General features: G+C 31.7%; 6 protein-coding genes across 8 annotated transcripts; 4 read left to right on the top strand and 2 right to left on the bottom strand.

The window, feature by feature from the left end:
• Positions 1-244: 244 nt before the first annotated feature.
• LOC117793641 (mpv17-like protein) lies at positions 245-4426 on the top strand. Of its 2 annotated transcripts, none has more exons than XM_034634010.1 (5): positions 245-476; positions 2588-2788; positions 2852-2985; positions 3907-4038; positions 4148-4426. In XM_034634010.1, exons 2-5 carry the CDS (start codon positions 2635-2637, stop codon positions 4316-4318), a joined length of 591 nt encoding a protein of 196 aa, XP_034489901.1. In that variant the 5' UTR covers positions 245-476; positions 2588-2634; the 3' UTR covers positions 4319-4426. The 2 variants fall into 2 exon arrangements, with proteins under 2 accessions (XP_034489901.1, XP_034489903.1); XM_034634012.1 differs by having other exon boundaries at positions 246-476; positions 2674-2788.
• LOC117793642 (protein sym1) lies at positions 1566-9050 on the top strand. Of its 2 annotated transcripts, none has more exons than XM_034634013.1 (5): positions 1566-1658; positions 7822-7962; positions 8293-8375; positions 8430-8612; positions 8807-9050. In XM_034634013.1, the coding sequence occupies exons 2-5, from the start codon at positions 7827-7829 to the stop codon at positions 8963-8965; spliced, it is 561 nt and encodes a 186-aa protein (XP_034489904.1). In that variant the 5' UTR covers positions 1566-1658; positions 7822-7826; the 3' UTR covers positions 8966-9050. The 2 variants fall into 2 exon arrangements, with proteins under 2 accessions (XP_034489904.1, XP_034489905.1); XM_034634014.1 differs by having other exon boundaries at positions 1644-1662.
• On the bottom strand, positions 5065-7607 carry LOC117784483 (trypsin-1). The gene is made up of 3 exons (XM_034622235.1): positions 7476-7607; positions 6144-6497; positions 5065-5478 (listed from the first exon to the last, which is right to left on the bottom strand). Exons 1-3 carry the CDS (start codon positions 7605-7607, stop codon positions 5089-5091), a joined length of 876 nt encoding a protein of 291 aa, XP_034478126.1. The 3' UTR covers positions 5065-5088.
• A 539-nt stretch (positions 9051-9589) lies between the features above and the next one.
• Positions 9590-12805, top strand: LOC117793353. Its single transcript, XM_034633657.1, has 4 exons — positions 9590-9788; positions 10031-10239; positions 11245-11440; positions 12300-12805. The coding sequence occupies exons 1-4, from the start codon at positions 9707-9709 to the stop codon at positions 12584-12586; spliced, it is 774 nt and encodes a 257-aa protein (XP_034489548.1). The 5' UTR covers positions 9590-9706; the 3' UTR covers positions 12587-12805.
• Positions 12806-13299: 494 nt separating this feature from the next.
• LOC117793351 (trypsin alpha-3) lies at positions 13300-23161 on the top strand. Its single transcript, XM_034633656.1, has 4 exons — positions 13300-13984; positions 15631-15841; positions 21364-21649; positions 22760-23161. Exons 1-4 carry the CDS (start codon positions 13933-13935, stop codon positions 23108-23110), a joined length of 900 nt encoding a protein of 299 aa, XP_034489547.1. The 5' UTR covers positions 13300-13932; the 3' UTR covers positions 23111-23161.
• LOC117793354 lies at positions 19869-20263 on the bottom strand. The gene is made up of 2 exons (XM_034633658.1): positions 20128-20263; positions 19869-20072 (listed from the first exon to the last, which is right to left on the bottom strand). The coding sequence occupies exons 1-2, from the start codon at positions 20257-20259 to the stop codon at positions 19956-19958; spliced, it is 249 nt and encodes an 82-aa protein (XP_034489549.1). The 5' UTR covers positions 20260-20263; the 3' UTR covers positions 19869-19955.
• Positions 23162-25486: the final 2325 nt, after the last annotated feature.

Raw genomic sequence — 25486 nt, 5'->3', positions numbered from 1 at the left:
AAACTAGCTTAAATAGCCACCTTTTTTTTAGCATCAGTTTTTATATTTATTTATTTATAAAATTTTCATTGTTTTCTAGGCTTTGTCAAATTATGCACACAGTCTTTGAGAAAGAAAGAAATTAATATCAAATAATATTATTTTAACTTTAAAAATATCCAAAACTAGCTATAAAAAAGCTTAATTGCCAACTGGCAGCTTTGATAGATAAATGCGTTACCTTGTTAATTATTTGACCATGATGTGACGGACGCCGAGAACAGCTGACAAAACAATTGAGTTTAGTTGACAACAATTTGCAGTAAAAAACAGTAACGGAGACTGTGCGTCCCGTAATCAAGCATTCTTATGCTCATACTAAAGTACAAACTAGCATAACAATAAATTATAATTACGTAGTATTTCGCTATAGATATAACCAAGCACGCGCATACACTCACACATGTGTATGTGTACGTTAAGAATTGCATACATATGTAAGTAGGCGAATTACAAAGCTGCATCGGCGAAGGCAGCGGCGACGGCGAATTGGAATTGTTTTTGTTGCTGCATGTGCGATGACTAGCAAGTATTTCTCTCTCGCTCTCTCACTCGCTGTTTAAGCCATAAACATCAGCATTATCTTGAGCATTATATTAGATCACATGGCATTTTGCATAAGTTTTCCATAACACAAATTACATAAACAAATGTACATATGTATATACATTTAGTTGTGCTTGTATGTATGTAACATTTTCATTCATCATTCACAGATTTTGTTATGACACATGAAATACATACAGTTGGTCATGTAATTGTTTTTACAAAATACAAAATATTTATTTTGAATTTTTATTTATAGAAACTATTGTACCCGATTTGTTGTAAGAATCAGAGATAACTTAAAAAAAATCATAAGCCAAAATAATATACAGTGGCTCACAGCTTATTTGACATACAAAAAAATTTTAATTTAATTTAATTTTTTTAATTGAAAGCAGATATAAATTTATTTTAAGCGCAGAGACTTAATTTAATATTAAAACTTTAGCAAAAATTTTTATTTTCAAAATACGAATTCCGAATTCCAAAAACCCAGCAAAGCCACAAAACATAAACCAACAAAATATAAAATCATAGAAAACCAGGAAAAGGAAGAAAAAAATTTTGAAAAATCAATAAAAACAAATTTCAGAGTAAAAAAAATTAAAAAAGAAAAAGAAAAGTTGGAAGACAAAAATTGGGAAAAATTCCAAATGAGGTATAATGTTATGGGGTCTTACATCGTTACCCAAATTCGTATTGTCAAAGCAATTTTTTTAAATACTGTCTGTCTGTATGTAAGTATTTCATAAGTTTATGGTCATCATTTGTAATTTTTCTTTGGCATTTAACAAAGTGTCTCAGCGTCCAATTTCTCCCCACCAATCTCTGTCCTACAAATTGAGAAAAACACGGAAACGGAAAAGCTTTTTACGGATCGTGCATCAATTGCAATTGCATGAGATAAATGTGTTGTTTTTTTCTTGGCTCTCTTTTAATGCTCGAAATTAGAAAATAATTTGCAGCTTTTAGTATTTGTGCAACCATTGTGAGATTTAGATGTTAATTCAACTGATTCATTGACAATACCCACAGGAAAGCGACTATCTCTTAAAAGATAACAAGCTAAAAAAGCAAGTACAATTTATTACTAGCCTGATTTCCATACAATCAAACGACGAAAAAAGCTAAATTATCCAACATTAAAATCTGCTGAAACATGCAGATTAAAATCATTTTCAAATAGAATATAGTGACAATAAATGCATTATTAAATAATGTTTTTATTGCATAAAATATGCATGTAATTATTAATTTTACTGAAAATTTATTTTTTTTTCTCTAAAACATGTCTAAAAAAATAATTCTCTGACATTAAATAACTCTGCAAATTTATGTTGTAACTCAAAATTCGCTGATTCATATTTTTATTATGAAACAAGCGCAAAATACATATTATTAAACTTTTAAAGAAGCCAGATTTAGCGGAAAAAAGCTGTTGGGACAACACTGCACACGTGCAAGCAAACAAACAGACATACAGTATGTTAAGTAATTGCTTTGACAAAGTAAAAACAATTTCACATATGTATTTATAAAAAACATTTTCTTGTTTTTTATTTTATTTTTAATAGCTGCTTAATAAATAATAAAAACCCAAGAACAGTTGAATTTTCAAATATATAAATAAATATGCTTTTATTGTTGTGTGTCAAAATAATTGAACTTATTTATAAAAGCATTTTTTTTAATAGTTGCTTAATAAATATTAAAATTAAAAAAATAGTTGAATTTTTAAGAATAAACATAAATATGCAAATTTTTTTGTCTTTGTCACAATAATTACTAGACATACTGTATGTGTTTAGTGTGTGTGTGTGTGTGTGTGTGTAGTGACAGTGACCTTGTGTCTCATGGCTTTTTTTTGGGGGGATCTTTGAATTCGCCGTCGTTGTTGTTTTCGCCTTCGCCGTCGTTGCCAAGTGATTTTTGCAAATATGATTAAACAAGTGAAAGAGAGCGAGAGTGAGAGAAATGAAATGCAATTTCTTGTGTTTAATAGTTTTTTAAGGAAATTGCATAGTTGTTGCCGCTTGCCGCTTGCTGTAAATGGCGTCCCAAGTTGTTAGACAGCTAATTGGCTTGCAGCGCCATCTGTCGGCCAAGGGCAAGTTGCATCCCATGGTAAAAGGAGCCGTTACATATGCATTATTATGGCCCACGGGCTGTTTAATTCAACAAACTCTGGAAGGACGTAATCTGAGTAAGTATTTTTCAATTGTTATTAAAATTGAGTTATCTCTTAATATACTCTACCTATTGACAGAGACCTACGATTGGGCACGCGCCTTGCGCTTCAGCCTCTTTGGGGGCCTCTATGTTGCCCCTACTCTCTACGCTTGGGTGCGTCTCTCCAGCGCCATGTGGCCACAGACGAGTCTTCGCATCGGCATTGTCAAGGTGAGTGATAGAGTCTTCGCATCGGCATTGTCAAGGTGAGTGAGAGAGAGGGAGAGAGAGAGAGAGAGCGGAAAGAGAACGAACTAAAGCTCTAATGCTAGCTAGGTCAAAGGTCAGACCAACTTCAAACCGTCATAACTTTGTCAAAACTGAACCGATTTCCAAGCGGAATGTCATTTTGATCATGAATTGGCCTCTATATTCATTCTGCATTCAAATTTAATTAATTTTGTAAAAAAAATTATTTTCCTCTAAATCTTGGATTCGATGCTAAGGGTCCCCCCTTAGAAATTTTGAAAATTGAAAATTTTAAATCTCAAGTTTTTACTTTTAATCAACTCCTTATGTCATAATTAGTATAAAACAACACTTTAAAACTGATTCTGAAACCTTTTATTTTCTTGTAAAAAATCATGTCAAAACTAACAAAAATTTTGACTTGTAAAGTGGCTAGGTCAAAGGTCAGATCAACTTCAAACTGTCATAACTTTGTCAAAACTGAACCGATTTCCAAGCGGAATGTCATTTTGATCATGAATTGGCCTCTATATTCATTCTGCATTCAAATTAAATTAATTTTGTAAAAAAAATTATTTTCCTCTAAATCTTGGATTCGATGCTAAGGGTCCCCCCTTAGAAATTTTGAAAATTGAAAATTTTAAATCTCAAGTTTTTACTTTTAATCAACTCCTTATGTCATAATTAGTATAAAACAACACTTTAAAACTGATTCTGACATCTTTCATTTTCTTGTAAAAAATTATGTCAAAACTAACAAAAATTTTGACTTGTAAAGTGGCTAGGTCAAAGGTCAGACCAACTTCAAACTGTCATAGCTTTGTCAAAACTCAACCGATTTTTAAACGGAATGTCATTTTGATCAAGATTCGAGCTATTTACCAAAAAATCTTGACTTTTCAGGCTATAACCGAACAAGTTTCCTATGGACCCTTTGCCTGCATTAGCTTCTTTATGGGCATGAGTCTTTTGGAACTGAAGACATTTTCCGAGGCCGTTGAGGAAACCAAGCAGAAGGCATTGCCCACCTATAAGGTATATAATATAGTTTATCACAATTTTTTTCCAAACATTTAATGTAGTAATTGTGATAAGTTATTTTTATTGACATATATGTAGCTAAAGAATGATTAATCCTTTACAGGTTGGTCTCTGCGTTTGGCCCTTTGTCCAGACCATTAACTTCTCCCTCGTTCCCGAACACAATCGTGTTGTCTTCGTCAGCATTTGCAGTCTTATGTGGATTATATTCTTGGCCTACACGAAAATGCGTGAAGTGGAAAACTCTGAGGAATTGGAAAATCCAACATCATGAATAATATTTGTATAATCGTATTTGTTGTCTGTTGTGTATATAAACGTTGATATTTGTATTGTAGAACAATTTTTTAGGCCAATAAAATGCATTTAAGCAGGAATCGCAAAATAAGAGTTTTGAGTTTGATAGCAAATTTTTTTGAAGAATGGAAAAATTTTACGTTATGCGAATGGGGTGTTCTGAAAATTTGATATATTTTTATTTAAAATAATTTTGTATTATAATAGTTAATTGGAAGTTTCATTTTTAATAAAAATAAACTTTAAAGCTACAAACTTATATTTTTATTTAGTATTTCGTATTACAATTTGTATAATAAAAATTTAAAATAAAAATTTAAAGCACATAAGGAAACTTAAAAATATTTCATAAAGAGTATATTTTATTAGTTACTCTTTAACAGTAGTTAAATTAAAAAAAAAAAAAATGAAAATAAAAATTGTATGCACTTAACGTACTATTAAAAATATCGATAATATTTTTGGTATTTTATTATGTGTATACAAAATATATGTTTTCATTTGTATTACTACATTTTTTTTAAACTTTATTGAATAAAATTTAAAATAAAATATGAGAATGCTTATACTTTTGAATCAGAATTCTTAAAGAATGGGGTAAAGGTATTTATTTATTTATTTTTATAAAAAATTAAGAGTTATATTTATGTCTTATTTTTTTAATATATTTCATTGTATTTAATGAATATTTTGAAAAAAAATTATAATCATTGCGGTCGCTGAATTTTTAAGTAAAATTGATAATTTTTAAAGTGGAGGTGGAGTACGCGCCACAATCAGCTGTCCAATCCAGAGCTGGGAGCTGAGTGGATCCTGAGTTGGATGCGAGGCGACAGTTTGAACAATCCAATCTACATAGGCGGAGACTTCCGTGAAGACACCCGGATACGGTGGACGTGTGCAGGGTTTAACACTCCACGAAACGATGCCAATTTGTGTGTCACTTCCATTCCGTTCCTTTCCGCCAATCAGCAATGGTCCGCCCGAATCTCCGCTGCACTGTCCCTTGCCTCCCTCGGGAACCCCGGCACAGATCTGGCTGGAGTGCAGCTGCACCTGATGCCGATCACTGCACTCCGAATCGCTGAACACCTGCAGCTCCACCTTCATCAGTTGCTTCTGCACACTGCCACCAGTCTAAAAGAAAGGAAATTCTACTAGTAAATATACTCATATTGTCCGATTTTTATAAAAGAAAAATATTAAAAATTAAGCATGTTTTTCGATTTTTATAATGCATGCTAAATAAAAATGGAATAAAACTATAAAAACAATAAAAATATTATTTTATTGCTAAACAAAATTATAATAAACATTAATTATAATTTTCAATTAGCAGAAAATTAGTAAAATTTACTTTTTTGTATTTTATTTTGACGTTTTGCTCTTTAAATGACAAAAGTGGAAAAGTGTTATTTTAAGTTGTTATTGCTCAGACACTTTTGTGTCGTTAATCAGCGCAAAATATATAACAAATAACACAAATATTCGGTGGAGTGATAAACAATATTGAAAATATGTTAAATATAAAAATGGAATGAAAATTACGAAGTGTTTTTTTTTTGGGGTTTTTGTTTTTGAAACAGTAAAAATATTGTATTGTATTTTACTCGTATTTTTTGTTATTGCTCAGACACTTTTTTGTCATTGCTCAGCCCAAGATATATAAAAAAATAACACAAATATTTGTTGGATTGGGAAACAATTTTTAAAATATGTGGCGACCTTGGTATTATTTTTTTTATATTCAGGAAATAGGAATAAGAATAAGAAATAAGAACAGGGAAATTGGGAATACATACCGCATTTAATCCCCAGCCTGCTAGGACGGCGCTGCTGTTGGACAACGTCTGCTGCAGCGGATCCGGCAAATGTACGGGCTGTACGGCATCATTAAAACTGACGGATTCCGTCAGTTGCAGCAGTGCAATGTCATTAAAGTGTTTATTCTTTGGATCATATTCCGGATGCACATGAATGGCATTTACTTGGGCAATTTGAGTGGCATTCCGTGCTATTAAATTGCTGCCGTATTGCACATTTAAATCCTCCGGTTTTGCTCGACGCACACAATGTGCAGCCGTCATCAACCATCGGGAATTTAATAATGTGGCGCCACACGAGTGGTGGCCAGTTTTCGAACGACGCAGCGACACCTGCCGATTTATGTTGGAAAATACCAAATATAAAATTTATACGACCTTTGCAAAATTATTCGAATGATTGGAAAAATCCACATAAAATTCAAACTGTCATAACTGTGTCAAAACTGAACCGATTTTCAAATGGAAAGGCATTTTAATCATGAATTGACGTCTTAATTCATTCTGCATTCAAATTTAATTAATTTTGTAAGAAAAATTATTTCCCCTCTAAATCTTGGAATCGATGCTAAGGGTCCCCCCTTTGAAATTTTGAAAATTCAAAATTTTAAATCTCAAGTTTTTACTTTTAATCAACTTCTTATGTCATAATTAGTTTAAAACAACACTTTAAAACTGATTCTGACAGCTTTCATTTTCTTGTAAAAAATCATGGCAAATTGAACATAAATTTTGACTTGTAAAGTTGCTAGGTCAAGGGTCAGACAAACTTCAAACTGTCATAACTTTGTTAAAACTGAACCGGTTTTCCAACGGAATGTCATTTTGATCATGAATTGGCCTCTATATTCATTCTGCATTCAAATTTAATTAATTTTGTAAAAAAAATTATTTTCCTCTAAGTCTTGGATTCGATGCTAAGGGTCCCCCCTTTGGAATTTTCGAAATTGAAAATTTTAAATCTCAAGTTTTTACTTTTAATCAACTCCTTATGTCATAATTAGTATAAAACAACACTTTAAAACTGATTCTGACAGCTTTCATTTTCTTGTAAAAAATCATGGCAAATTGAACAAAAATTTTGACTTGTAACGTTGCTAGGTCAAGGGTCTGACCAACTTCAAACTCTCATAACTTTGTCAAAACTGAACCGATTTTCAAACGGAATGTCATTTTGACCATGAATTGGCCTCCTAATTCATTTTGCATTAAAATTTAATTACTTTTGTAGAAAAAAGTATTTTCCTCTAGATTTTCAAAAGAATTTTGAAAATTCAATAATTGAAATAATTTTTATGTTAGGACACTTACCGCATAGGGAAATTCGCCGTTAGCAGCTACAGTTCCATTGACAATTTTTCCATCCTGTTGCAAGTCTAATGAAGTGCTGCACTTCAATAAGAAGAAGAAGAAAAAGCACAATATAATTCCAAGTTGATACATTTTGTTTGTAACACATTTGCGACGTTTCATTGCATTTTATGCGAATTGTTGGATTTGTTATACTCTGATAAAAACACCCGTATTTCGTACCGTATCGTATTTAGAGGTTCCATTTAATTAGGTCTGTCTTTATCTATGGGAATGGCATTAATTAAAATAAATTACAATAGTATTAAGCAACTAAACTAAACCAATTACAATATGTACAATGTAGATATCATGGCTGCTTCAGTGTTGGGACAACAGTTGAGGACGCTCGTCACCAGATTTCCCATAACGCGTGGTATGATATCATATAGCTTGATCTGGCCAACAGGAAGCCTCATACAGCAGACCTTTGAGGGGAAGAATTGGGGTAAGTTTATCGCTATACAAACATACATATATCTACTTATATTTATACGGCAAGAATAAAAAGAAATTAGGATAATATGATAAATATATTTAAAATCTAATCATAATATGTTTCAGGAATGCCCCTAATATTTAAAGCTAGTGAAGTAAAAATCACGGAGTTATGAATTAAAAGAAAAAAAATGACAACGTAAAAATGTTTATAATAAAAATTGAAGTTAATAGATATTTTTCAACCTTTTTTTTTAAATCAGCAAATTTCATAAATTTCATAATTTATATTTTAAAAATTATAACTTTTTAAGAACAATGTTATACCCTACAATTGCAGGCAACTACGACTGGTGGCGAGTCTTACGCTTCAGCATGTACGGCGGACTGTTTGTTGCGCCTACGCTTTACGGCTGGGTTAAGGTAAATTGTAAATTAAAAGTACAAATCTTTAGCGATAACTATTGCTATCGATAGATATCGAGCGCTATGTGGCCACAGACATCGTTGCGCCATGGCGTCATTAAGGCAGCCGTGGAGAGCATATCGTATACACCGGGAGCAATGACATGTTTCTATTTTATAATGAGTCTGCTTGAGTCCAAGACAATACAGGAAGCAGTCGCTGAAGTCGGCAAAAAGTTCATTCCCACATACAAGGTAAACAAAAAATCCGCCCAAAGTAAAGCGATAGTCAAAAAATATATATCAATAAATGTTTATGTACGATTTTTAGAAAAGTGTCTTAATAAAATCCAAAATTTACACATTTTCTATTGCAAAAATGAATATATTTAAACTTGAATATTATGTGATAAAAATACTTTTATGAACAACTGTATTTACGTACACAGGTTGCTCTATCGGTGTGGCCACTTGTCGCCACCATCAACTTCACCCTGATTCCGGAACGCAACCGTGTGCCTTTTATTAGTGTCTGCAGTCTTTGCTGGACGTGTTTTCTGGCGTATATGAAACACTTGGAGCACCATGAGGTCGATCAGGTTATATAGTTAAGCACTTTTACTGTTGTTTTGTTATTGCCGTGTATTGTTATTAGTACTATTTTTAATAAACTTGTTGCTTTGGTACAGCGTTGTTCAAAAGCAGTATACAAAATTGGCGCTATTCGCGTGCGATCAGGTATCGATACTTTAAGAGGTAAAAAAATAAGTTGCCACCCACTAAAAATTTCCGATCTGGATCAATTTCTTACCCAATAAATAGGTTAATCTCAGAAAATGGTACATTTTTTGTGTGTTAATATAGAATCTGAATTTTTGCAACAATTTTGTTGGAATTTTGTAGGTTTTTTGTTATTTTTTAAGAATTGATTTTGGCAACATTGTGACAACCTAATATGGTGGCAGCATTATAGACCTAAATATTGCCATTATTATCGACATCGCATTAATTATGCTATGCGATATTTGTGCCATCGATAGTTGTGACATTACTCATGTTGCAGTCAAGTGTTTACATTTATTTATACACAATATTTTTCGCACTTGCTACTGTTCATTTCAATTATAAATAAGTAGTAATAGCAATAAATTTGCTACACGAGTATGCGATAAGCGTGTCGATAGCTATCGCAGTCAGTACTACATATGAGCAATCGATGAATTAGTGCCATCACCAGCCCCACCTTGCAGTTGGGTGTGTGCATTCCAACTAATTTGAGTTACAATTGTTTATACACAATATTTGGCTGTTTGAAATTGAATTACAAGGCAAAGTATTAACGTGCTAAAATGCGTAATTTGGGCAAACAGCAGTCGCAGGATACCACGGATAACAGCGGGGCGGAAAAAGGCGATTATCCGCGTGCGACAAGTGAGTGACGCAGCCGATTGAATGTTTTGTTTGCATTTCAATATTGAAAATAAATAATATACAGTGGGCCAAGTAACTGTTTTGACAAAGTGAAAAAGTACACTTGTTTGATTTTTATGCTAAAAATAAACACGGCATTAATGTAATATAATTTCATGTTTACTTTGTAGTTCATCAAAACAATTGCTTGAGCAACTGTGTGTGCAATATATACTGTATAATTGTTTATTTATTGCTTATAGATGGCGTCGTATTCGGTTCGATTGTGACTTATGCCAGTTTCTTTGTCATGATCATGTCCTTTTGTTCGCCTTACTGGATTGAATCGTATGAGGAAACTCACACTAGCTTCAAGAATATGGGACTCTGGCAATATTGTTTCAAGGACTTTGTTTATCCCAAATATCACAATCCCAAGCAATTCACCGGTTGCCATAACATATTTTCCCATGTAAGTGTACAAACTGAATACAGTGTGTCAAGTATTTGTTTTGACAAAGGTATATGAATTACGAATATGCTTTATTCGACTATCAGATACCCTGTTCCAAACACTTTTTATACCCTAAGCCCATTGAAAATGGGAAAAAAAGGGTATAATGTGTTTGGCAGAATGTATGTAGCAGGCAGAAGGGGGCGTGGCAGACCCCCAAAAATATATATACTCTTGATCAGGATCAACAGCCCAGTCGATTGTGGTCCGTCTGTTTGAACGCGTCGATCTCAGAAACCATAAGAGCTAGAGACTTCAAACTTGGTATGTGGGTTCCTGGATACCATAGGCAGATGAAATATGTTTTTATTTTTTGATCGGACAACTATATCTTATAGCTGCCATAGGAACGATACATCGAAAATGAAGTTTTAGTATGAAAAAGTGATAGAATATGCATTTAACTTAGTTTTGTACATTCTGACCGAAGTTCGTTTAAAGGGGTCCACTATATCATATAGCTGTCATAGATCCGATCGGTAGAAAATCAAGTTTTAGTATGAAAAAGTTTTTTGTTATTTGAGATATTTTAACCAAACTGATAGAATATGTATTAATGTTGGTTTTGTACATTCTGACCAGATTTGGTTCAAATCGGTTCCATAAACATATTATATGCCATATACCATTGGTCGAAAATCAACTTTTGGTACAGAGTACCTGGGCGCAGGGTATCCTACTGTTGTGCGTATCCTACTACAAGCGAAGCGAGCAGGGGGCGTAGCCCCCTTTTTTATATATTACCAACATTGTTTCTTGACGATCTGAGTGTATATTTCTGCCTGTTCCACACTTTGCACTAGCATAATATAAATTTGAAACTCGACCAGGGTGTTAAAATGCAAATTTAAAGGGTCCATTGGGTTTAATTAAAAAAAAAATAAAATTAATAGCTTTGTTAAAACAAAACTTTATATCAATTAATTTCCTTTTTTTTTAATGTTTATTATTATTGTCTACTAGGAGTATTATGTGATACGTGAATATCTGCTGCCTGGATGGTTGATGGCTGTGCAAGGCTTTGTTACCATGTCCTTTATCATAGTCTTCTTTGTGCTATCACTCTTATCACTCACCATCATTCGTCTGCCTTTGAAGGCTGTGCTGCAATACGAATGGCTTTTAATTCGACTTTCCTATATTGGCACTGCCGTTTCATGTATGTATTCAAAAATCCATTTCTTTGTCTAAGTTTCGAATACAAATAACGTAAACGAATATTCACATTTAATTCTGTTAATTCTCTAGCAAAAACTATTTTTTACATTTTTTTTAACCTTTTTTCCATGAGCAATTCCCAAAAAAGAACTTCTAAAGTGTTTTTGTCAGAAAATATAATATTATAGATTTAAAAAAATGTAAAAACAATTTTATTGCTAAAGAAAATGAATACTAATATTGTATTTTTGATTTTTAAATTACACAAAAATTAAGAAATTATTTTAATAATTGCAGGGACGCTAAATAATGATTATTTTGTTGTTTTTTTTTTTCAATTGAAAAAGTCATTCACTTCTAGTAATTTTAAAAGAGCGTGAAATATATCAAATAATTTCTTTAAGAGTAATCTATTAAATTTCACAGTGATCTTCAAATTTATGATTTTTAATATGCTAATTTTAAAGCAAAAAAAAAAAAACAAATAAATAATCATTATTTTTGAGCAACAAAAAAAAAAAAAAAATTAAAAAATAATCATTATTTTGTGAATAGTTCCTTAAAAAAAAAATTTAAGTTGTTACTATGACTAGGAATTTATATATGTAAATTCTTTCCATGTTCCTTGTAAAAAGTCAAAATAACAACTTAACACAAAATAATCATTATATGTTGAGTTTTATTTTTTTGCTCAAAAGTAAAAGAATAAAAATCAAAAATAATGATTATTTCTAGAGTTTTATAATTAGACTTAAATTGATAAAATAATTAAATGATAAATTGATGAATATTAATTAAATTTCATATATATTAATTAAATTTCAAGTATTTTAATTAAATTTCATATTGAATTTCAACAGCTCTGTTTATGTTCCTGGCCGTGTGCATATTTGGCGGTTGTGCCTATCGTCGGGACTGGCTGATGTATCCCAAGTTCAATGTACTCGGCTGGTCCTATGCTTTGGCGGTTGTCACATTTATGCTGCTCGGTCTGGCAGCTTTGATCCTGCAACGTGAGGCAAGACAGGCTTATGAGGCACGTGGCGAGCAGAAGAATCTAGTTATGCAGATGGAGATGCAGGAGCCAGGATATCAGCCACCGCGTCATCATCACAGTCAGTCGCGCAGCCTGCAGGGATATATATGAATAATGCAATTGCAATTTGCAATTTAAATTGCAAGCACAATTTCCACTTGAATTAATTCCATTTTTATACCAGACAATCTTTACTTACCTATTATGCCGTCCCTTTTATAATTTTACACTTACGGAATCTCTCTTTTTTATTAAGTGCCTTGGAATTTGCAGTGCAAGTTCACAATTTCTATAAGAAAATCTCGAAAAAGATTATCAGCAATACAAAAATTTGTAAACAAAAATTAGAAAACCAAAATTAGGAATAATATTAATAGGAAAATTAGATAAAAAAAAAGTTAACAACATTATTTGATTTAAAAAGAAGCAATTTATAATTTAAAATAGAGTCAATTATTCGAGCTTCTTTTTGGCAACTTGATTTTCTAAAATAAAATCCAAAAAAGTTTATGAAATCAACTAAGAGAATTCAATCAAAGTCTGAAAAAAATCAAAGCAACATTTCCCAATATTTATGCAATAGAGTTGTTTTCTTATCTTTTTAGGAAAAGTTTAAAAGTTTTTTTTTTAACCATTTATTTAAATAATTTTAAATAGAGACAAGAAATTTGATTATCCATTTGTATTTGGATTATTTCTTTTTCACAACATGATTCTCTAAAATATAATCTGCAAATTTTTATAAAATCAACAAAGAAAAAAACAAAGCAACATTTTCTAATAATTATGAAATTGTTTTTTTTTTCCTAATTTTAGTATTCTGAACATTTTGCTTAGCTGAATTTTCTAATTTTTGTTTCTTATTTTGGTTTCTTAAAATTTTTTCCTTTGATTTTGTAATTCTTATAAGAAATCTCGACTTTCCATTTTTTGGAATCTCATTTTGTTAAGCAACGAATGCCTTGGAATTTGTAGTGCAAATTTTTATATATACTTATAAACTGTAATCTATAAACTCCGTCCAAAAAAACAAGACACAAACTAAAGCATTTTGCATATCGCTGATATACATATTTATATAAATCATTTACAATCGAATAATTCGAACAATATTCACAAAAAAAAAAAAAAAAAAACAAAAACATGATTTCTTTTCTTACCAATAAGTGCATTATATACAACAAAATATGTATTGTATTTTATATTAAAACGAATTGTACAAAAACTAAGCAAATTGTTGGTAAAATGTCTCTGTTGTCTCTTGTATCTGCTCTTATCTAACTGCTCTTATCTATTACCAACTGATTTCCAATTGCAGCAACTTCGATGTCTTGTCGATTTTTTTGTTTGCTATTTTCAGTTGGTAAAAAACGCTGTCTGAATTCGGTTGTGACAAGCAATTCAGTCAAATAATTCTTGAAACTAGTTTTTTTTTTTTTAAGTTTATAAACATTATAATGCAGAGTGTGTTTTATTTGTGCATATGGCTTTTTATTTGGGCCAAAACGTGTAAGCTTATAAAAATACACAATTTTAACAAGTTAAAGTTATTATTGAAAAGAGACAGAGATAGAGTGAGAAAGAGAGAGAGAGAGACTCCCATGTTAGTGTAATAATTGACAGCACCTTTTTTTTTTATCGAACATCCCATTGCTGTAGCTATCTCACTCTCTCGCTCTCTGCCTCTCTCGCTCTACTCTGCTGGTTTCTAATCATGCTTGTCTATTGGCGGAAATTGACGTAAAACAAACAGAATACAAAATACCGAATACAGTAATCATCAAAAAAAGATACCGCGACAAGGCCAACGGTTAAAACAGTTTTAATGAGCCAATTCTCATTACAACAACAACAACAAGAGCAACATTGCAACTGAAATCTCGTATCTTCTATCTCTAACTATGTGCATTAGGGTGCATCGATTTTGTTCACTAAAAATGGTAGCCCAAATTCGTAGTCTACAATCAATTCTATAATATTTTCAGCAAGAAATCATAGTTCTTAAATCATTTCCTAGTCCCCAGGTTTTTTTATTTAAAGAAGATTGTATTTTTAGTCCTTGCATGGACAAAAAGGACAATTAGTTCTTTGATTTTCTCAAATTTTGATAGTCTTAATCCTAACAAGATTTTTGATACCAATCTTGTCAGCATAAAGATAAAAACACTAAAGATCAGCTAAGCATAACATGCCAAAATTAAAAATAAAATTACTTTTTCAACTCAAAATGCGGTGACTAGGACTTAATTTGAGAAATTTGATTTCTTGGTGACCGATTATGAATTTGGGTTACCATTTTTCTACTTACAAATTGATGCACCCTAATGTGCATATGCTTTTAACTTCTTATGCTTTATATTATGTTGTGTTTTAATTTTTCTTTATTCATAAATTGCATAAAATTGTAAACTAATATTTTCTTTCATTTCACATGTGAGGTTTAATTGCAAGCAGTGTAAATTCCTTTTAAATTGAACTGCTTGCAGAGTGCATTGCCAGTAGCCGTTTATATTTAAATTTAAGCTTTTTTCAACAAAGTGGATGCCATTTAATGTGGTTTGAGTTATAACTGGAAAATCTAACCGAATGCTATTTTTATGTGAAAATTATCGGCCATCGGTGAAAAAGTAGTTGTCTGTATCGGGCATATCTGAACATTGAGGAACCCAAACAGTAAGACCTAGGAGGCAGAGATTTTGACACAACATAGCCAAATTTATTGCAAGACACATTACAAGGGTATTCATTTGTACGAGAAATGTATATTTGGGACCGCCTGTAACATTCTGATCAAATTTCTTTAAGATGGGATGACAATATAATACAGCTGCTATAGGTTAAAGCGAATATAAATAGCTGTTTGTTGACTTTTGAGTTCCACTTAAAGTCAACTGGAATAAAAATATTTACTACAGTTTGTTTTTGAAATTTTATTTATTTGCACATTCAGTTTTAGTTTTAGTTCTAGAGAGAAAATATTTGTTTTACTGACGCTAGATGCCGCCACAGTTGCACTGCTTGCCATAACAGTTGTGTGGCTCATGTGCAAGCAGTGCAAATTTATTTTACCAGCTTGCAGAGTGCATTTCCAGCAGCCGTTTACATTTGAATTGAGACTTGTGTATTTATGTCTTATTTGGATTTCATATTGACAGTCGCATTGGAATCGAACGACGCCGACAGACAGAAGAAACAAACGCTGGAATCACGTATCATCAATGGAACTCTGGCGCGGATGAATGAGACAAAGCATCTCGTCTCGATTCGATTGAGAAAGCACGACAGAAACTTCGGCAGTGGACACATCTGTGGAGGATCTCTGATTGCACCCAACAAGGTCTTGACTGCCGCCCACTGTCTGTACAAGTGAGTTCGAAAATTTATAATACAATGATTATTTTTATTGATTTACTTGCAATTTAATAAGTTATATTTTATTTGCGTGTACAAAAAACATGGCTTATATTTATTATTGGCATATTTGGTATATACAAATTAATTTAAATATATTTAATGCCCTTTTGTTAAATTAAAAAAATTATTTTATTCTATTTTATAATTTTGACATTTCTAGGGTCTCGTGAACGTATTTTATTTTTTTTTGTGATTTTGGGTTGTAAAATAGTCTCCGAAATAATTTTAACTTATATAAAGTTTCGAAATGTCCACAAAAACTAATTTAGCCACGAAGTTATATTGCATTTAAATAACAAAAATATTTTGGAGAGATTTAAGAAAATTTTAAATTAATTAAAGTAAATTAAAGTATTTTTTAAATGTTATAAAACTGAATATAATACATTTGGAATTGATTTATTAATTATATAAAATAAACCTTAAATGGCATTTTAATATTAGATTCGTGACAAATTATGGTACACTACTTTGAACACCTTTATTATTTTTTTATTTTTTAAAAAAAGGTTGAAATAATAATATACTGTAAATATAAACAATTTGGCATATTGTTTTTTAAACTCATATTTTGATCGGTAACAACAATTTTGAGTCTCTAAGTCTCGCTAATTGTAAAGGTGTATTAAAAAATGATATATTCCTGTGGCGGTATAGTCATCAAAAAATGGTTCCATCACACCACTCTCCAGTGTTGCCAATACAATGAATTTGGCATGCGGAGTCTGCAAAGATGTTAAAATAAATACCGAGTCAGATATTTGAGAAGAGTCAACTTACGGGTGTAGGTCTATTGTCTTTCCAGAGATTGTTAGCTTTTAAATAAGCGCAAAGAAGAGTATTCCAGTGGCAAAAATTTGTATGACCATTGAGTTTTGGTATCGCCGAGAAGTCCAACTCTATGGCATTTTTTTTGTTCTCGTTCGAATTTTTAATATTTCCTTTTATCAATAATATCGCACCATACAAAGGCAAACACAAACAGAGAGAGACAAATACTTTGTCCGCTGTGTTTCTGTTGTGCCAAAAGATTCGATATGCTGCCTCCAACATTATAAAACTGTAGCTTTGGCTATTTAAAATCGACCGATCAAGTCGCTAATATAAATTTATTAGGTTGTTGAGTTGTGCTTTCGACGGTTTGAGGACAGCTGGAAACTTTATTGCCTTGAAAAAAAACTTAAAGCCGGCGAAAGAAGTGGAGATTGATGATATAGAAAAAAGTTTCTGCCTCCTGAGTGAAAACTGCGTGGATACAGTTAATTAAACAATAACAACGATCAGCTGAGTTTGCCAACACTTCCCAAAAGCCAGTGAGCCAGCTTTAACCAACAATAGGTGGCGCCACCAATTATTTAAATATGTCACTGCCATGTGGTATTGCTTTGTTTTAAAATAGTTTTATTTATTAATAATTAACAATACAAAGTTTAGCTATCAGAAGCTTGTCATCCGATTATGTGTCTTATCGACTATCGATATTTCTTGTAGGCTGTCGTCAGGTGGCGTATCGACGTACCGCCACAGAAACTTAAAGACAACGACCTAAGAAAACGGTGCATACTTTCAGGCGAAAGTTGAATCATAATACGTCTGACCGAAAGGAAGAATTATCGCAAATTACGAAAGCTGACTGAAAAGTCACCTGCTGTACCTGTGGAAGATATGTCGATTTATGATTTACAAAATCAGATGTCAAAAACAGGGAATCAAACCGAAGAAAGATAGGTTTTTCTTTCGGTTCCGGTATCAGTACCGGTGCGTAACGGTACTCCAAATCAATTTTGAAACATTTAAAAATTTTAAGATGTTTTATAATAAATATCACATCGAAATCAATGAGACCTAGGACAAACAAATTTTGTTTAACGAATTTTAAAATATTTGAATGCAGAATGAATAAAGAGGCCAAACCATGATCAAAATGACATTCCGCTTGAAAATCGGTTCAGTTTTAAACAAGTTATGAAAGTTTGAAGTTGGTCACACTGTGGATTTGGCCATTTTACAAGTCCAAATTTTTGTACAATTTAGCATGATTTTTTCCAAAAAAATGAAAGGTCTCAGACTCAAGTTTAAAGTGTTGTTTTATACTAATTACGATATAAGGATTTGATTAAAAGTGAAAGCTTGAGATTTAAAATTTTGATTTTTCGAAATTTCAAAGGGGGACCCTTAGCATCGATGTCGAATCTTGGTCAAAAATAATTAAATCAAAATTTGAATGCAGAATGAATTTGGAGTCCAAATCATGATCAAAATGACATTCCGCTTGAAAATCGGGTCAGATTTGATCAAGTTATGACAGTTCGAAGTTGAACAACTCTTTGAGCTATCAACTTTACCAAAACCGTACCGGTTCAAACGTTTCGGTATTCGGTTTTTGACAGAGAATTTTCATTCGGCTACGGTTTCAGTTCCGGTACTAAAAATAAAACGGTTAGTTTCGGCGAACGGTTCCGGAACCAGTTCCGGTGTTATTACCTGGTCAAAAATATCACCGATGAAATAAAGCAAGAGATGAGTGATATGATAACCGTTACGGAAAGCCTTACTGAAATCAAACATTTTTATTGTTATAAATAAAAAAACGAAATCGAAAAACCGAAATTATGCAAGCAAAAATAACCGATTAGTTAACCGGTTCATGTATTTATGTATTTGTCGGTTGTATATAACAGGCATCTATTCATCTATTAATTAGAAAACAATTTCGTATATAAATATTTCATATTGTTGCTTAATCGATTTTAAACCGATTGATTAAATAATTGAATATTTGTAAAGCGGATAACGTTTCAAACTGTGATTCCACCAATTGAGTCTCTAATGTTGCCAAAATTATGAATTTAGTTTGGGGCACCTGCAAAGAATTAAAAATTATTAATTTTTTTGAGTTAGTTATTTATTAGGAACTAACGCACATTTAAGGGTTTGTCGTAACACCATAGACCGATAGCTTCTAAATAGGTGCGCAGAAAAATTTTCCACTGTACGAAATTTCCAAAACCATTCAGCTTTGGTATCGCCGAGAAGTCTAACGCTACGGCTGCCAGATGTGCCATTCTGTTCAACAGTTCAATAAGTAATACCCAACTATACAATATTTACTATATATATAAGTTAAGCACATAAGGTAAGCGAAAAGAAAAATTTGTTATCTGCTCAGAGTTCGAAAAATATGAGCAACCAATATTTTCTATTCTCTCTGTTAACCGATAAGATAGAGAAAAATTCAGCAGACTCGTTCACTCTCTCAACACAACACTTATTTTGTTTTAGCAATTGAAGATAATCTGCAATATAACAACAGAAAAAGAAAAAAAAAAATAGCGTTCACTTTAGGTTAGTTCTTAAACGGTACATTTATCTATCCAACTTCTATATTAAAATAAAAAAAAAAATTCATTTTGAACATATTCAAGAAAACCATTTCAAAGTGAAAGCTTCTGTTAATTAAGTTTTCCCTTTTTTGCGCATAATCAGATTATAAACACCGAAGGTATTCAATAAACAATTCTTCTCTATTAAGTTACTAAATATACCTAAAAGTGGAAGCAATGTTAATAAATAAAAATCAATAATTTCTTAGTTACGAAAACGCAAAATTTTTTAAAAGCAAATAAATTTACTTAAGGAAATCAATTTAATTTAAAAATACTACTGAAAAATCGGACTTTTTTCAAAAATATCCATGATAACTATTTAACTAAGTGTTGTTTTAAAATAATTGTATTTGCTTTTGATATTCAAAACTACTTTTATCAAATATGTTTAATGTATGTACATATTTTTATAAAATGTCTTGAAACAAAAGAGGCTTGTTTTTTATTTCAAAATAATTGTGCTTTGAATATTTTTATTTTTAAGTACAAAAAATAAAGGAATTTAAGGAGTTTTACTTAAAAAAAATCTGCAGTAACTTTTAAAAAAGACTAAAAAAAAAAAAAATATTATTTTTTATTATTTATAGACTAAGTAAATCAAATTCGTACCTTTTTTTTATTGAAAAATGCAAGATACTGTGTTTACAAACAATTTCCTATTTTAGTTTAATTTGAAACGGTCAATCGAAAGCACTAGTAAAATAAATAAGTATTTCTGAGGCGGTGTAGTGATCAAACTCTGGTAACACCAGAAAACTCTCCACTGTTGTCAAAATTATGAAGCGGGCGTGGGGAGTCTGGAAAGAATTCAAAATTAACATTGAGTCAGTTATTTGACAGAAGATAACACACATTTTTTGGTTGGCCGTGAAGCCAAAGATCGTTAGCTTCTAAATAATTGCGCAGAACCATTCGCCAGAGCACGTAATTTTCACGACTTTTTAGCTTTGGTATCGCCGAAAAGTCCAGTTGTACGTGTACCATGGCTGCCTTTCTGTTCAACAGTTCAATAGGTAATACCCAACTATAAAAATTCAAGCACGTAAAGTAAGCGAAAAAAAATTTGTTATCTGCTCAGAGCTCGAAAAATATGAACAACCAATATTTTCTATTCTCTCTGTTAACCGATAAGATAGCGAAAAATTCAAAACTTTTATTGTTTAAGTTCTTCTTTCTGAGACTTTAATATAACAACAGAAAAAAAAAAAAAAAAATCCCCTTAATTTAAACTGTGCTGTCTCAATTGAACGAATGCAAAAAAAAAGAGCGACAAAAATATATCAAAGTTCAAGTGCTTTTCGATTCCGTTTTGAATCGTGTCCGCCGATAAAAGTATTTTTATTTACTGACTGCAGTTAGGAACCACTTCTATCTATCTATCTTTCTATATCATAAATAGGTCGTAAATATAGTCAAGAAAATGTTTTGACAAAATCAAAAATTCTTATATTTGTTTTTTTATACCCGTTACTTAAAAAATAAGTAAAAGGGTATATTGTGTTCGTTGGAAAGTATGTAACAGGGAGAAGGACGCATCTCCGACCCTATAAAGTTTATATATTCTTGATCAGCATCAACAGCCGAGTCGATATAGCCATGTCCGTTTGTCCGTCTGTCTGTCTGTCCGTCCGTCCGTCCGTCCGTCCGTATGAACTAAAGGATCTTAGAGACTATAAGAGATAGCGAAACCAAATTTGACACACAGATTTTAATATACCTCACGCAGATCTAGTTTGTTTCAAATTTAAGCCACGCCCCCTCCGCCTCCGCAAATCGCGAAAAACTACCACAACCGCAGTTTTTAAGATAATACATTTTTTGTGATAGTTAACGTTAGATACTAGTATTATCTATTATCCCACTGAATCGCATCAAGATCGGACAAGTAGAACGGCCGTTATAGCGAATACAAGTTTTCAGAGGAAAACAAGTATTTTCTTTAAAGTACTTTTATATATATTGAAGTAAGTAACGGGTATCCTATGGTCGGCATCTCGACTATAGCCTTTCCGACTAGTATATATATATATATACATTTTTGTTTTTTTTTGTTTTTAATTATTTCTGTGTTTCTAATTTGATTGACAGCTCGGGAAAAAAGCGCTATCGCAAGCCGAGTGAGTTTGTGGTGGTGATGGGAACCCTAAACCGCTACGAGCGCCACAATGGCACCATCGTCTCCGAGGTGAGCTCAATAGCGTATATGAACAGCTTCAGTCCGGACAGCATGCGTGACGACATCGGCGTCATGTTCCTAAGCCAGGGCCTGTCTAAAAATCAAAGTCATCCCACCGTCTCGCCCATTGAACTTGCCACACAGCCAACGGACGTGGGTGCCACGTGCCTCGTCGCCGGCTGGGGACGCACCGAACAGGTCAGTTGAAAAATAATTAAGTTTGAAAAAATATCATAAATATATGACAATTTTTTTTTAATATGTTTTCTATTTTTCAACTTCTTTGAGATACATTTTAAAAAAACTATGAAAGTTATTATTTATTTATGCAGACTTCAGAAAAAAAATTACCAAGTATAAAAATTAAGTTAACGTTTAAAAATTGAAATAAAATTAAATATAAATTATGAGCTGTTAATAAAAAAAATCAAAATTAGGGTATGCAAAAATTATAAATTATTCAGCATTTGTTGCAAGAATTGGGGAAAACCCAATAAGATCAATAAAGATAAAAATTTGTATTTCGTACCAGTGAAAAATGTTTGTTGTGTTCATTATAAATCAAAATAATTATTGAAATAAGAGTTTTTATTGCGTACTAATATGTGAATATATTAAAAATTTTAGAAAAAAAAAATTTTAAATAAAAATTAAGCGCACATACCAAAGTTTGAGTTTAAAAAACTTACCGAAAATTTAAACAAATACCAAATAGATTTTTTTTTTTTGTATTTTTTATATGTGCACTAAATTTTTTATTGTTTTCAGTACATTAGTACACATTTCTAGAATTAAATATAAAAATTATCAAATAAACTTATGTAATAATTATTAGTTTATTATGTACTTAAATTTTTTTTTTTTTTTATTATGTGCGTAAATTTTTTAAATTTTTATAATAAACAATTGTCGTTTTTATTTATACAAATTGAAATTAAACTATTTTACATTACAATAAATTCAAGTCAACAAAAATATAATTTTTTGATTTAAATAAAAAAAAATTGATTTGTAAAATAATAATTAAATATAAGTTTGAGTTTTAAAATCGTGATAAAAGATAAAAATAATTTTTTTTTGGCACAATTTTCCAAAAATACATTTTTTTTTATTATTTTAACTTTTAATTTTTACAGTAAAATGTGCAAATTTTTTAATAAAAGTTTAATTTTGATAATTTTGTCAGATTAAAAAACAAGGCTCGTTTTTTAATTGTATTTAAAACGAATCAACAAGTAATTGTTATTTTTAATGGATATTGCAATAATTATAATCTTTGGAGTAACTCAACTATTTCATTTATTGCAGGACTCGCTCTCGAATGTATTGCTGATGGCAAATGTGAGCACAATCCGGAGACAGACCTGTGGCAGCATCTACGGCAATGGCATGCTACCAGGGATGCTGTGCGCCGGACGCCTTCAGGGCGGCACCGACTCCTGCCAGGGCGACTCGGGCGGACCTTTGGTGCACGAGGGCCGTGTCATTGGTGTCGTCTCCTGGGGATACGGCTGTGCGGAGCCGGGATTGCCCGGCGTCTATGCGGATGTTCAGTACTACCGCCAATGGATTCTGGAGCGGAATGCCAGCTCCAGATTGTGGACGTGGCTCTGGCTCTGGCTCTGGCTAGGATTATGCTGCTGTTGTCGGATATATTAAGTGAAGGCTAAAACTCAATAAATTATTCTATAGGATAAACGTTGCTTTTTATCACAAACGATGCGAAAGAACTACAAAATTTTGCAAACAGATAGAATTAAATTACGCTTTTTCGCCCGATCGGTCCTATGACAGCTATATGATATAGTGGTCCGATTCGAACCAACTTTATTTTGGATATATAAATCCAAAATATATGCTTATTGTATCAGTTTGGTTACGATGTCTTATAAAACATAAAAGATTTTCATACTAAGACTTGATTTTCGCCCGATCGGTCCTATGACAGCTATATGATATAGTGGTCCGATTCAAAAAAGAAACAAACTTGATCTGCCTGCAATATAGGGAATTCTACATACCAAATTTGGTGTCACTAGCTTTTAAATTGTTCTTATAATTTGGATATGAAATTTTATTTTTCGATTTGTGGGCGATAAAGGGGGCGTGGCCCAATTTTTGAAACAAACTTGATCTGCTTGTAATATAGAGGAACCTACATACCAAGCTTGGTGTCTCTAGCTCTTATAGTCTCTGAGATCTAGATGTTCATACAGACGGACGGACAGACAGACAGACAGACGGACATTGCTATATCGACTAGGCTGTTGATGCTGATCAATTAGTTTGTTAGGAAAGTATAAATAGGTACTACTTCTTATCACACAAATGGCGGCACAGTGGTTAGAGAAACCGCTTCAGTTGTAAAGCAGCAGGCGGGGGTTCGAATCCCACTCGTAACAAATTAAACATTTATAAAATTACTAAAACAGAATTAAATATGAATAAATTAAAATTTAAAAATAAAAAAAAATTATAAATATGAAAAATAATTTTTATTTATTTTATATTTTAATTTTATTTTTAAGAACATTTATTCTTAATATAAAATGTTCTTAAAATCAAGATGTGTTCTCTTAATTTAAGAATTTTATGTTCTCGACGCATTTTTTAGACCAAAAGTCTGTTCTGAGACCAAAATCTTGATTTTAGAACATTTTTTTTATCAGTGTAATTCTCTCCCAAAAATTGTGTTTCAGCATTATCAGCCAGACTTGATTAAACAGCCACTGAAATATTTTGTGCATTATAAAACAATATTTCTATAGAAATAAATTCATTGCCAAATCAAGGTGATGTTGAATATCATATTGACTTTTATATTCAAATTCAAATAACATATTTAATAATTTGGAAACATTATTTTTTGACTAATTACATATAAACTGTACTCAATTCAAATTCGAATATAATTAATTTGATCGTTTTGCTTATTTATACATACAAATATTTCATTTTTGCATTAGAGGTCACGAATATATTTAAAAGGAACAGATAATGTTGTAGTTTGAGATAGAAAACTTTCGAGAAACAAGCAATTTTATTTCTATCTCACATTTTGTGTTGGTCTTTACATAGAATCATTATTAAATGACCTACGCTTAAATAAATACATTTTAATTAACTTTAAAGTGATAATAAATATTTTTTACAATTTATTTCATTAATTTGTTTTTCAAAACATTTTATTTTCGATTCAAAAATAGACAGAAAGTATATTGAATTAAATTTAAGAAATATAATTTTTCAAATTTAATAGTTTTAACATAATATGTTATAACTTCAACAGTAAAACTTTAGCAAATCAGTGAAATTCTATTAAATTGATAGGCAATATGCAAATTAAGACAAATCATTTTTCAGACAAATATAATATTAAATTTCTTAGCGCGTTCCTTCGGTCATAAAAAAAGTCATGATGAAATTGCCGCAATTCAATATCAAGGGAATTGTCAGTGAATCCAGCTGCCTTGGCCGCACGTATTATTTCGGTAGCCCTCTTCTCGAAATCTGCAACTCGATCTACACCGAGATTTTTGATTTTGGGGCTTAACTCTTTGATGACATCCTGCGAATGTTGGTCGAATAGACTAAAAAATTCGTTTAACGATTTGGCAGGCGGCAGAACTGTATATTCTTTTTCGAATTCACGGAGCTGGGCTTTATCCTGTAGCCAGCCTTGGTTCCCAAATCCCCATCGGTCGTTTAAATATTGCCATTCATCCATTTCCGCTGGACTTACCAAATAGTTTTCTACAACAAATTTGGCTGTCTGTAAATACACTTTGGCTGTATCCTGTTTAACCAGGAAATCCGTTTGCTCAGCCAACTCCCTTAACTCATCCTTGAGACTGTTGAGCCTGCTCGGAGCAGCAGCCACAAGGATTAAAAGAGGAAGACTCAATGCGAGAAAGAGTATGAAACGCATTTCTTCAAATTCGGAAACGAACTAAAGACAAAGAACCATTTGACCGCTTTTTATACCTTTTGAATGTAATATGTGAACTATATAGTAAATAAATAATATATATAAAT

The sequence above is a fragment of the Drosophila innubila genome, chromosome X (genome assembly GCF_004354385.1).
Source record: "Drosophila innubila isolate TH190305 chromosome X, UK_Dinn_1.0, whole genome shotgun sequence".
In the NCBI taxonomy this organism is placed as follows: Eukaryota; Metazoa; Arthropoda; class Insecta; order Diptera; family Drosophilidae; genus Drosophila; species Drosophila innubila.
This window is presented reverse-complemented; position numbering and strand designations above follow the sequence as displayed.

Excerpts from the sequence above, each read along its gene's own strand:
- LOC117793641 (XM_034634010.1), top strand. The coding sequence starts at position 2,635 with ATGGCGTCCCAAGTTGTTAGACAGCTAATTGGCTTGCAGCGCCATCTG. Across the intron at positions 2,789-2,851 it reads TCTGGAAGGACGTAATCTGA|AGACCTACGATTGGGCACGC; the intron begins GTAAGTATTTTT and ends ACCTATTGACAG. Across the intron at positions 4,039-4,147 it reads AGGCATTGCCCACCTATAAG|GTTGGTCTCTGCGTTTGGCC; the intron begins GTATATAATATA and ends AATCCTTTACAG.
- LOC117784483 (XM_034622235.1), bottom strand. The coding sequence starts at position 7,607 with ATGTATCAACTTGGAATTATATTGTGCTTTTTCTTCTTCTTCTTATTG. Across the intron at positions 6,498-7,475 it reads ACGGCGAATTTCCCTATGCG|GTGTCGCTGCGTCGTTCGAA; the intron begins GTAAGTGTCCTA and ends ATAAATCGGCAG. Across the intron at positions 5,479-6,143 it reads CAGGCTGGGGATTAAATGCG|ACTGGTGGCAGTGTGCAGAA; the intron begins GTATGTATTCCC and ends CCTTTCTTTTAG.
- LOC117793642 (XM_034634013.1), top strand. The coding sequence starts at position 7,827 with ATGGCTGCTTCAGTGTTGGGACAACAGTTGAGGACGCTCGTCACCAGA. Across the intron at positions 8,376-8,429 it reads CGCTTTACGGCTGGGTTAAG|ATATCGAGCGCTATGTGGCC; the intron begins GTAAATTGTAAA and ends TGCTATCGATAG. Across the intron at positions 8,613-8,806 it reads AGTTCATTCCCACATACAAG|GTTGCTCTATCGGTGTGGCC; the intron begins GTAAACAAAAAA and ends TTACGTACACAG.
- LOC117793353 (XM_034633657.1), top strand. The coding sequence starts at position 9,707 with ATGCGTAATTTGGGCAAACAGCAGTCGCAGGATACCACGGATAACAGC. Across the intron at positions 9,789-10,030 it reads CGATTATCCGCGTGCGACAA|ATGGCGTCGTATTCGGTTCG; the intron begins GTGAGTGACGCA and ends TATTGCTTATAG. Across the intron at positions 11,441-12,299 it reads TATTGGCACTGCCGTTTCAT|CTCTGTTTATGTTCCTGGCC; the intron begins GTATGTATTCAA and ends GAATTTCAACAG.
- LOC117793351 (XM_034633656.1), top strand. The coding sequence starts at position 13,933 with ATGCAGAGTGTGTTTTATTTGTGCATATGGCTTTTTATTTGGGCCAAA. Across the intron at positions 13,985-15,630 it reads TTTTATTTGGGCCAAAACGT|TCGCATTGGAATCGAACGAC; the intron begins GTAAGCTTATAA and ends TCATATTGACAG. Across the intron at positions 21,650-22,759 it reads GCTGGGGACGCACCGAACAG|GACTCGCTCTCGAATGTATT; the intron begins GTCAGTTGAAAA and ends CATTTATTGCAG.
- LOC117793354 (XM_034633658.1), bottom strand. The coding sequence starts at position 20,259 with ATGGTACACGTACAACTGGACTTTTCGGCGATACCAAAGCTAAAAAGT. Across the intron at positions 20,073-20,127 it reads TTCACGGCCAACCAAAAAAT|ACTCCCCACGCCCGCTTCAT; the intron begins GTGTGTTATCTT and ends AATTCTTTCCAG.